Source organism: Curcuma longa, chromosome 2, assembly GCF_044706935.1.
Source record: "Curcuma longa cultivar G26 ecotype Majalengka, Jawa Barat chromosome 2, ITB_CL_G26_1.1, whole genome shotgun sequence".
In the NCBI taxonomy this organism is placed as follows: domain Eukaryota; kingdom Viridiplantae; phylum Streptophyta; class Magnoliopsida; order Zingiberales; family Zingiberaceae; genus Curcuma; species Curcuma longa.
This window is the reverse complement of record NC_133862.1, coordinates 114,142-126,498: the sequence shown is the minus strand read 5'-3', so window position 1 is coordinate 126,498 and position 12,357 is coordinate 114,142. Positions and strand designations below refer to the sequence as shown.

Sequence of the window (12,357 nt, the reverse complement as noted above, 5' to 3'; positions counted from 1 at the left end):
TAAGAAAGACGAGTCAATCAATCTTCGAATCAGTCAGTCTTCAAGCCAATCGATCTTCAAGTCAGTTGGGAGGTTGCTCCCATTTCTTCCGTCCGACATATCCCTTTCTAATGGGCTGTGTTTTGACTTTCTTGACCGGAATAAGACCGCCCATAACAACAATCTTAACAACAAGTCAACAACTCATTTAATTCAAACAACCCCATGAACTCATTCAGATGCTCTCACAAACTTTATTGGTTCATTAGCATCTTCTTATTTCCACATTCCATAACAATGGATACACATCATATTATGACATCAACATGAAAGATGCAGTTTAAGCACTATCCACAAGACCGGCATTTCGATAGCATTCAACGCTATCAATGAGGCTCTCCTCCATTGTTCTATATCTCCACCCTAACTTCTCCAGCTTCTCTGAATGCAGTGCGAAACTCTTTGCTTCTGTGAGTCTGCATGATGTTTAACAAATCCAGATTCATAAAAGTCGAAAGAAAGCAAGTTCTTCAAAATGATCCTGAATTGCAGTAGTTGTGCATCACTCACTCACTTTTCAGGATATTTGTAGTTTGGGTATAAACTCCTTAGCTTATGTATCAAATCAGAGAGTTTCACTTCATGAGATCCACAGATATATCGCCCTGATGCTTCTGGTTTCTCGTAGACCAGAAATAGTGCATCAGCTACATCCCGAACATCCACGAAATAGTATAACTTGTTTTCCATGGATTTGCGTGTACCTGCAACATGGCGATGAGGAGAGTATGGGATCATGGAGTCCATGTGTGATATCTTCAAGGGTTCTAATAATACAAAGAAAATTATAGAAGATAGACCATTCAGCATATTGATGAGAATCAAGCTGCTAGCATTCAAAGTGGGTTGGAGCAATGGTCCGATGACAGAAGATGGACAAACAGACACAACATTGAGTCCATGCTTCTCGCCATAGTCCAGTGCCTCACGCTCTGCTAGTGTTTTTGAAAGCCAGTACCAATTCTATGAACACAAAAGTAATCAATGATTAAATAAGCTTCTTTTAGGCAAGCATTCAGCATATATATGCAATATTCATCAAAACTATGATAATTGCTATGCTCTCATTATCTTCTCCTCAAGAAGCTGAAAGTTATTGATAATTTAGCAAGCATCTTAGATAAGCACTCAGCATATGCAATATCCGGTTGAACACCATCATCAAAGTCTTGTTGGTCATTGGCACAGCTATGACATTAGCAATTGCTTTCATTATCTTCCCCTTAGAGCCTAACATAATAATGACAGTATACACCAAGAGAACGAGAATATATACTTGTTCCGGTTGAGATCACCTCGTGGACTCGTCACCAGCCACCTAGCGTGAGAAATGACCAGGCTGGAATGGGAGAGGACAAAGGACTCTGTGATCCTACAAGAACAGAGAAGATGAGAATGGAGGCCAGGGGTGCCCTGGCTTAACCACTTCAACATTCAAGTCAATATCTAAATTGGCCCCGCAAGAAAGAACAAAGTGGAACTTAATTGAAAGAGTATCTGTATGCATACCTGTATTATGTAAGGAATGAGGATAATATAGGCGAGGGTGAGAGAATAAGAAAAACCTGTCTTATCCTTAATTAAGGAAAATATCCGTGCGTGATGATCTTGTCAGACGATATGTCCCATTCAGGTGAAGGAAGTGTCCCATCAATGCCATAATAACGAAAAGTCGTGTCATTCATCATCAAACTAGACCATAATACCGCATAAGTAGGGAAGTAGGTTAGCCATCATATTACATGATTACCTCTATCCTTCAGGTGGCAGTACAACTAGCTAAGGGAGCGAGGTGGAATCGATTGAGTGTGAGGCAGGATACTAGGCAATAAGGCTCAAGTCAGGATAGGCTGGGGACCGGGTCGGAATATGACCAAGTGGAGCCTTGGAGCCGGAGCTCGACCTCGGACATAAACTCGGACCTCGGAAGAGAGATCGGCTATCCTATCCAAGCTGAGCCTAATCGCCGAGTCGAGCAGCAACCTTAACTGATACTGTCTTTCTAGGTTGGGCTTGCATCTGGGTAGAGTGAAAAAGGACGACGCCGAGCCAAGTGGTTGATCTTGAGATCGGAGAATGTGGGATCCTGACCTAACTCAGGGGTTGAGGTCACCAAGTCGGGATGGGAGGTCAACTCAACTGTCTATCTAGCACGCTATTTTCTTACACTGAGCCTTGACTTTTTAGGATGGGTAGGACCAGCCCATAACACCCACAACAATACTAAAGATCAATGTATTGCACTCTTCTTCAGCAAAAAGGTAAAATCCGCCACCCCAGTGGCCCCACACAGTTGGTCCCACGACCATATATGAGGAGGTAAATCAAGAAACTGCAGTTGACCACGACAAAGAAGGACATTGCCTCAATTTCGCCGAGATTCGACCCTTATCCACTTCAACAACTTTGTTCTGTCGTAACCAACTCAACTATACTCCGGGAGCATCAATGCGTTAGCACTCAAACATGATAATTTGTTACCAATGATGACATTATATCGATGTTACTCCAATGATTACAGAAAAAGATTTCCACCAATTTACCTCAGTTTTTCGGCAATATTCAGAATCCGACCATGTGCCCTCGTCCGAGATCTTATCCTTTGCATCTGGACTCATTACGACTGCAGCAAGTGATGAAACCACTACCACTCGCTTAACTTTTGCTTCAGAACATGCCTTGAGAACATTCAAAGTGCCTGTAACAGCAGGTTCAATGACCTCTGTCTGCACCACATCAAAAAAACTTTAGATGTCACACAGTTGTAGCAAGACTTCATAATTAAAACATTTCATATCCTGCCTCTGGATTAGGCACTCTGGCAGAAGGGACAGGGCTGGCAACATGGAACACCCCTTCACATCCTGTAATCGCTGAGGCAACAGAATCGTAGTCGAGCAAATCGACCTTAAACAACTGAAGGTTCTTTGTGGATGCGGGGTGCAGTTCCTTTAGATGAGCATTCTTGGGATCACCTGCATAAAAGATTCAACAGAATTTAGAGCTCCAATGACTTCTTAAAAAGGGGTAGATTTGAATGCTTACATCTAAGTATCCATCAGATCCTACAATCTCTTTCCTTTTTAAAGGTGAGTTTTTCTGAAACCTCACCAGTCACCAGACAAATTAAAACTCATGTTTGGAGAAGCATCACAACGAATGATCCACAATAAAGCAACAAAATAAGCTATTTTGATGCGACTTCTGAAACCTTAAAATCAATCCATTATCAACCTAAAGAAGAACTAACTTCGAACCATAACGAGGATATCCGATGCCCTAGAAACTATGAAAACCCACCCGACCTTTGTGGGAGATTGAGCAAGAGGATGATAGTTGGACTTACTCGGGTCTCGGACGGTGCCGTGGACGATGTATCCCTTGGAGAGCAGCAGCTTCACCAGCCAGGAGGCGATGAAGCCTCCGGCTCCGGTCACGCACATCCTCTTCTTCTCCTCCGCCGGATCCATGAGATGATACTGCTGAAGAAGAAATTTTTATTTTTCTCTCACAATACATTTTATCCTTGCTACAACTTGGTTTATATAACCATGAGAAAGGAAGTTCAAAGACATTTTGGACATATTTAATCAGGCTTTAATGTAATTCTGATTACATTACAAATAATTTATTTTATTTAGTAACATTTTAAATATATAACATAATGTAATTGCATTAAAAAAAATAATCAATCTCAATTACAAAGAAAATAGTACTTAATCTATTACATTATGAATTCTATTTTTAAAATATACTCTTCCGTTGGATTGTTCGCTCGGCGAACAGGTTGACTTCTTCTACGAGCCGTATCTCGGCGGCGATGGAGTAGAGGACTTCATGCACGGAGCCAACTTTGCGGTCGCCGGAGCCACAACGCTCGACGTCAACTATTTCTAGAGGGATAGAGAATATATTCTCCAACAACTCCCTAAGCGTGCAGCTCCACTGGTTCGAGCAGCTCCTGCCTTCGCTTTGCTCCTCCGCTTCGGGCTGCGCCGCTTTTCTGAGCAACGCCCTGTTCTCGGTGGGACAGATCGGAGCCAACGACTACAACAACCCCTTCTTCAAAAACCGAAGCGCCGGCGAGATCGCAACCTTCGTTCCCGACATCGTCAGCGCGATCAGCTCCGCCATAGAGGTGAGCTCAGTCAAATCTACTTCTTTCTTCACAAAGATTAGAGTAAAAACTTTCAGCCTTCTGTTGTCCAGAACCTGATCGAGATCGGTGCGAGAACGATGGTAGTGCCGGGGAGCTTTCCGATGGGTTGCTACCCCAAGTACCTGAACATCTTCCAGGGAGAAAAGCAAGAGAGCTACGATCCCCGAACCGGGTGCATAAATTGGCTCAACGACTTCGCCATCCGTCACAACCGCCTGCTGTTGGAGGAGTTGCAGCGGCTCCGGTGCCGGCACCCGGGGGGTGGCCATCTTGTACGCCGACGTCTACCACGCCGCGATGGCAATCTATGATTCTCCCTACGACTACAGTAAGCTCATCAAATTACTAGTGATCAATTGAATCAATTGGGATTAACTGGACGCCGCAACGAATCGAATGCAGGATTCGTTGCAGTGCGGCGACGAAGGCAGCAGCGTTTGCGGAGACCCGTCGAAGAAGATATGGTGGGACATGCTGCACACGACGGAGGCGGCAAACCAGATCATCGTCGGCGGTCTTCTCGAACCCTACACCGTCCCCCCTATTTCAAAAGCTTGTCTCAACGTAAACTGGGAGGTCGTCGAATTCCATGACGGTGACGGCCACTTGTCATCTGCTTAAACCGATGGGAAGTTGTCGGAAATCGAGTGACGGGAGATGATCGACGCCCTATACTCTTCTTTTAGGAGGAAGCTTGATATTTAATAAAAATATAATTAAATATTTTTATAATTAAATAAAAATAATTATTTAATATTTTTTGAACAATTAAATAAATATAATTTTTGAATATCAAACTATCTAAATATTGAATAATTTTAATAACAAAATTATTAGTATTATTAGTATTTTATAATAATAAAAATTATGTTCCTTACTGAAAATAATAGAAGGGTATTATTGGTATTTTGTAATAATAAACATTATGTTTCTTATTGAAAATAATAGACACCAAACACTGTAATGTAATCATCCTTGTAATCAAAGATTACATGCATTTCTTCAACCAAACATAGTAATGTAATCTTGATTACATTACATTACATTACAAACTTGATTACATTACAAGCGTGATTACATTACGTTCTACCAAATATAACTTTTGGTTCTTTCTACGTTAAATCAAATGCATGTACTTGCAATCAAGACAACTTAATTAGCCTTTACAACTTAAGCAATTTGGTTTTGAATTCCAACAATCCAATTTGATTTAGGCTTCTAAGAATGCAAGTTTGGTTTAGATTTCCAACAATGTTCCCCGTAAACCAAACTTGCTCTTCATTACTAAGCTTGCCACAATTCTTTTGAAAATAGGTCCTCCGAGTGGTTTAGTGAAGATATCAGTCTTCTGTTCATTGGTCTTGCAATATTCAACATGAACAATACCTTCATTCACAAGCTCCCTTAAGAAATGATATCGAATTCGAATATGCTTTATTTTTCCATGAAGAACTGGATCTTTTGAAATTGAAATTGTTGAATTGTTGTCACAGAATAAGGTTGTTGGATCTTCTTGAACATGCTTGAGATTCTCTAGAATTCCACGTAACCAAAGTAAATGACATCCTACAAAAGAAGCGGCAATGTATTCTGCTTTTGTAGTAGAGAGTGCAATAGTAGACTGCTTCTTTGAACACCATGCTATAGCTCCGCTTTCAAGATAAAAAACATAGCCTGAGGTGCTTTTGCTATCATCGATACTTCCTGCTAAGTCACTGTCAGTATAACCAACAAGATTAACTGGTATATCTGTTTGATAGAAGATGTCATAATCAAGAGTTCCTTTCACATATCTAAGAATTCTTTTTGCTGCCTCCCAGTGATTAGAAAATGGTTGCTCCATATACCTGCTCACCAAACTTACAACATATGTAATATCTGGCCTTGTAGCAGTCAAGTACATCAAGTTTCCAACTAAACTTCGAAATGTAGTTGGATTAACTAGTTTTCCCTTCACCATACTTGCTCAACTTTAATCCTATAACACAAGGAGTTGAAATAGGATTTGCATTCTCCATTCTGAATTTCTTCAAAATTTCCATTGCATAACTCTCTTGAGTGATAAAAATTTCATGCTTAGATCTTAAAACTTCAATTCCAAGAAAATGATGTAATTCTCCCAAATTAGTCATTTCAAATTTGTTTTTCATTGAAAGTTTGAAATCATCTAGCATCTTTAAATCATTACCAGCAAAAATAAGATCATCAACATAAAGACTTACAAATATGAAGCTTCCATATGGATTGGATTTGGTGTAGAGAGCATGCTCTAATGGGCATTTTAGAAAACCATTCTTCTCAAAGTAATGATCGATGCAACTATACCAAGCCCTTGGCGATTGTTTTAGCCCATACAAAGCCTTTTTCAACTTATAGACTTTATCATCTTCTCCCTTTTTAATAAACCTAGGAGGTTGTTCAAGATAGATCTCTTCTTGAAGAACACCATTCAGGAATACTGATTTGACATCCATTTAAAAAAATTTTCAATTGTTTTGCACTGTAAGAGAGATCATTAATTGAATAGTATCAAGTCTTGATACAGGAGCAAATACCTCTTTAAAATCTTCTCCTTCTTTTTGCTTGTACCCTTTTGCTACAATCCTTGCTTTATGCTTATTGATGGAACAATCTGCATTCCTTTTGATCTTGTATACTCATTTAACACCAATTGATTTTTTATGTGGAGGAAGATCAGTGAGCTCCCAAGTTCCATTTTTTTCAATGGAAGCTATCTCCTCTTTCATGGTCTTTTTCCATACTTCTTTCTGATTTGCTTCATTAAATAAAATTGGTTCTTCTCCTGCAAAGAAAGCAAAAATATAGAATCATGATATTCAATATGTTCGATTGAATCTAAGAGTTCCTGCATGCTTCTCATTTTCCTTAGAGGAGGACTTGTTGAAGAACTTGATGAATTTCTTGGTGAATAAGGAGAATTGTCTTCTTCTGATTCTTGTTCACTAATTAAAGGAATATGGAAATCCTTTCCTTTACATTTTGCATCTTCAAAATTTGCATCTCCATCAAAACGAACATCACGGCTTATCATTATCCTTTTGGTCTTTGGATTATATAACTTGTAGGCTTTGCTTCTTTCACTGTATCCAATGAAGATGCATTTTTCAGATTTGTCATCAAACTTGTTTCTATTTGCTTGCGGAATGAGTGAATAAGCAACGCTCCCAAACACCTTTAAATGTTGAATATCAGGCTTTCTTCCATACCATGCTTCATGTGGTGTGCAATCTTCCAAACCTTTTGTTGGAGAACGATTGATAAAGTAATCTGCATAAGAAACAGCTTCTGCCCAAAATTCATTTGGTAAATTTTTCTTTTTGAGCATGCATCTCATACTTTCAACAATGGTTATATTTTTCCTTTCATTTACACCATTTTGTTGTGTGTAAAACGAGCTGTCAACTCATGTCTTATACCATGTTCTCTAAAATATTTTTTAGCTTCATTTGAAATATATTCGCCGCCACGATCAGTTCTCAAAGTTTTGATACGAAGTCTAGTATAATTCTCAACTTCAACTTTAAAATCTTTAAAAGCTTGTAATGCATGAGATTTTTCTTTGAGAAACTTAATCCATACCTTCCTTGTGAAGTCATCTATGAAAGTAATGAAGAACTTGCTTCCACCAAGTGATTTTGTTGGCATATATCCACAGAGGTCAGAATGAACAAGCTCTAATGGCCTTTTTGCTCTTCGAGATGCTTGTTGTGGGAATGGATCTCTGTGTTGCTTTCCAAGTTAACATGCTTCACAAACTTCTTCAACTTGATCGATCTTTGGCAATCCTCTAACCATCTCTTTTGTTGACAACAACTTTAAATTTCAATAATTCAAATGTCTGTACCTATCATGCCACAACTTTGAAACCTTTTTATCAACAGCAACAAAACAAGATAAATTTGTGGTTTCAAGTTTGAGAGGAAATAAGTTGTTAGAAGTCACACCAATCTTTGCAATAACCTGATTGTCTTTTGATATAGTGCAAGCATTATGATGCATATGCAGATCATACCCTTTCTTCATAAGATGACCAACACTAAGTAAGTTGCTTTTTAAACCCGGAACAAAATAAACTTCAGACATTTTCTCAATATTTCCAGATTTAGTTTTAAAACAAATCTCACCAATTGCTTCAATTTTGTAAGTACTAGCATCACCAATCATAACTTCACCATAATCAATTTTAGATAAACTGGAAAACAGATTTTTGTTACCTGTCATGTGCTTGCTAGCCCCACTGTCTAGGTACCAAATTTCATCAACTTTGTTGTCATGGGAAGCAAGCAACAAAGTTTCTTCACCTTTACTTTGATGAATGAAGCCACTTTCAGTTTTCTTGTCATCTTCTTGCTTAAACCAACAATCTGCAGCTTTATGTCCAGGCTTGTGATAATGACTACATTTGATATAGTCATGTTTCTTATCATCTGGTTGTTTGTGCCAACAATCTGCAACTTTATGTCGTGGTTTATGACAATAGCCACATTCAATATAACCACGTCCTCGCCCTCTTTGATGTTGAAGATTGAGAGACGGCTAGAGGGGGGGGTGAATAGCCCTTTTATCGAAAATCGATCGTTTTTCTCCTACAAAAGGTTAGTACGCAGCGGAAACAAGAAGAAAAACAACTACAAAAGCAAGCACAATGCAAACAAGAGAATATACGAGGTTCGGGGATAACTTGCCCCTACTCCTCGGCGTGTCCGTAAGGTGGACGAAGCCTTGATCTTCGGTAGATCGAACCCCGGATGAATCCGGCTAATAAAACCTCCTTCTCGGTGGAGTGACCTCTCCACAACCAATCTCAAAGATGATAGATAAGCACAGAGATTATAGAAGGAGAAACTCAAGATTGAGGCTAACACAAATGAAACTTACAGCCCTTGTGCCTCAATCAAACAGCAAGCTGAGCTTCCCAAGAGCAAAACACCAGGAAACTTCAAAGAAGAGCAAGGAATGCACAAGCACAAGCCAAGCACAGCTCTTCCCGAGAGCAAGGCAACTCCTTGCACCACCTCAGGAGAAGGCTTCAAGCGGAGCAGAATGTCGCGAGCAAGCCAGAGAACTCAACGCGCAAGCACACACCAGCACTTCGTTAGGGTTTTTCCGAGCGATCTTCTCTTCTCCTTCTTCTCTTCCTTTTAACTAACGTCCTCTGAGTCCACTGCACTGATCACCTGATCATCCTCTGGTGCAGCTCAGAGCGCCGTTGCTTTGTCTTTTACCTGAAAGCAAGATGAAATCACCAATCGACAAACCTGTGCACAAGGAAAGCAATCCCTTGACTCTCCTTTTGCTTCATCAAATTCAAACTCCACCTGCAATCTCCACAGATGATTAGCAAAGCAATATCAGAAGAATCAGAACAATCAGAAATCAGAGCAGAAACCTGAGCGCTCGATCAGAGACATCTTAATCGATCGAACAATCGATTAACTATCGTAATTGTTCCTCAGTAAAGCATGTAATCGATCGAACAATCGATTACCCATGCTCTTAATCGATCAACTGATCGATTACAGCATGGTAATCGATCAGGTGATCGATTACCAGACGCTATTCCCATTCCCTCACCGAAGCATGTAATCGATCGCCCGATCGATTACACTTCAGCATAATCGATTGACTAATCGATTATGCCACAATCTGTGGGTTTTCCGAGTTTTCACAGTGAGTTCGGTAATCGATCAGCAGATCGATTAACATATTAACGTGCGTCTCACAGAATGATCTGTAATCGATCACCAGATCGATTAAAGATCTGTAATCGATCAGATGATCGATTAACCCACTCAGCCTTGGTTAATCGACTCACTGATCGATTAAAACAGGCTTAAACATTAAATCTCGATCAGGTTGACTTGGGTCTCACCCGAGCCAACCGCGCTGGATCACGTAATCAAAAACAGGCTACCAAGCCTCCTCTGATACTGATCCGGTCCGAGGGCAGGCTACCAAGCCTTCTCGGACCATAGTCCGGTACAGAGAACGAGCTACCGAGCCCTCTCTGACCTAGTCCGGTACAGAGAACGAGCTAGAGCCCTCTCTGACCCAGTCAGGAGAACGAGCTACCGAGCCCTCTCCGACTCCATCCGATCCAGAGAACGAGCTACCGAGCCCTCTCTGACTTAGTCCAGAGAACGAGCTACCGAGCCCTCTCCGACTCAAATCGGTCCAGAGAACGAGCTACCGAGCCCTCTCTGACCTAATCCGGAGAACGAGCTACCGAGCCCTCTCCGACTCTATCCGGTCCAGAGAACGAGCTACCGAGCCCTCTCTGACCTAATCCGGAGAACGAGCTACCGAGCCCTCTCCGATCCTATCCGGTCCAGAGAACGAGCTACCGAGCCCTCTCTGACCTAATCCGGAGAACGAGCTACCGAGCCCTCTACCGATCTCATTCTGTAATCGATCAATCTGAATATGAACTTAAATCGTTGTCAACATCAAAACAACAATCAGGACAAAACCGCATCAACAAAATACTCAGCAACTTTATCATTTTCTTTCATCTCTAATTTTTCAAATTCTGATCTCAAAATTTGAAGTTGAATATTCTTCACTTGTTCATCACCTTTATAAGCTTTTTGTAGAATTTCCCACGCTTGCTTCGATGTTGTTGCTTTGCGGATTTTCTCGAACACCACTTTGTCTATTGCAAGATTGATTTGATTTAGAGCATGAATATCCTTCTTCCGGTTGTCTACCAAAGCTTTCTTTTCAGCATCACTCAAGCCTTCTTCATCTTCGAACTCAAGAAATCCTTTGTCGACTATATTCCATAAATCAAAAGCTTTCAACCAAACTTGAAATCTACTACTCCAATAATCAAAATCTTCTCCATTGAAAGTATGCGGAAATGGAGTCACAATATTTCTGGAAGCCATTTTTCTTGAACCTAACTTTGCTCTGATACCAATTGAAGAGAGAGGAGATGTAGAATTTGGGAAAAGAGGAGTGTAACAATTTTGAAGAAGAACTTTTTTTTCTCTCACAATACATTTTATCCTTGCTACAACTTGGTTTATATAGCCATGAGAAAGGAAGCCCAAAGACATTTTGGTTCTTCCTACGTTAAATCAAATGCATGTACTTACAATCAAGACAACTTAATTAGCCCTTACAACTTAAGTAATTTGGTTTTGAATTCCAACAATCCAATTTGATTTAGGCTTCTAAGAATGCAAGTTTGGTTTAGATTTCTTACAACTGCAACGCAACTCAACTCATAGCCGTCTCCGACTGCGATTGATCAGGACCAGTGTCGACTTTAGGCATAGGCCTTAATGGCCTATGCCTAGGGCCCCAAATTTAGAAGGACCCATTTTTTTATATTAATTATATATATATATATATATATATATATATATATTAAGAGAATAAAAAATTATTAAAATATCTTTATTGGATTTTGGAAAGATTTTGCATGATCATTGGATTTTGTAGAGATTTGGTATGATTCCAATATATTTAATATTTATTTAATTTTCAAAACTCTAATTTACTAGTTTCTTTATATTCCTCTTCTTCCTTCCTTATTAACCTAACAACTTATTTTGCTCAACTTCAAACATTTTAATTATTTGATAGTTTGTTTTCTCTCCTCAAAGCATTTCCAAGATCATCACAAGGGGAGCAAGGAGAGGAACAATCAGAATAAAAAGTCTTTGTTACAGATTTTTTGGTGATCTTAAGATCTAAAGGTATCATCTTCCTCATTTCCCTGTCAAATCTTTTTTTTATGCTTCTGTTAATTTCTTATTTTTTATCAATGATTCTTATTGTAAACTTATAATTTTGTAAGTTCACCATAGCTGTTAGTGTAGCTTCAGCGGAAAGAAATTTTTCAAAATTAAAATTAATAAAGTCTTATTTACGTTCAACTATACTCAAGAAAGATTAAATAATTTAGCAATGTTATCAATTGAAAAAAATTTATTGTTAAAATTTGAATATAAAAATTTAATTAATAATTTTGCATCTCAAAAAATTAAAAAATTTAATTTTATATAAAAAATTTATTTTTAAAATTAATATTTTAATTTATTTTAAAAAATTTTTAAATCCATCTCGTGTCTCAAGTCAAATTAAAAAATAAAATTTTTTTTTAAAAATAATAATAATTATTTAAAAAAAAA

General features: G+C 39.0%; 2 protein-coding genes and 1 pseudogene across 2 annotated transcripts; 1 reads left to right on the top strand and 2 right to left on the bottom strand.

Annotated features, from left to right (window-relative positions):
* Positions 1-205: 205 nt before the first annotated feature.
* On the bottom strand, positions 206-3,516 carry LOC141821228 (cinnamoyl-CoA reductase 1-like). The gene is made up of 6 exons (XM_074708629.1): positions 3,386-3,516; positions 2,842-3,014; positions 2,583-2,765; positions 840-1,002; positions 554-743; positions 206-455 (listed from the first exon to the last, which is right to left on the bottom strand). Exons 1-6 carry the CDS (start codon positions 3,507-3,509, stop codon positions 320-322), a joined length of 969 nt encoding a protein of 322 aa, XP_074564730.1. The 5' UTR covers positions 3,510-3,516; the 3' UTR covers positions 206-319.
* Positions 3,517-3,590: 74 nt separating this feature from the next.
* Positions 3,591-4,819, top strand: LOC141818374 (sinapine esterase-like; annotated as a pseudogene).
* Positions 4,820-5,435: 616 nt separating this feature from the next.
* LOC141818365 (secreted RxLR effector protein 161-like) lies at positions 5,436-6,158 on the bottom strand. Its single transcript, XM_074705875.1, has one exon. It carries the CDS (start codon positions 6,156-6,158, stop codon positions 5,436-5,438), a length of 723 nt encoding a protein of 240 aa, XP_074561976.1.
* Positions 6,159-12,357: the final 6,199 nt, after the last annotated feature.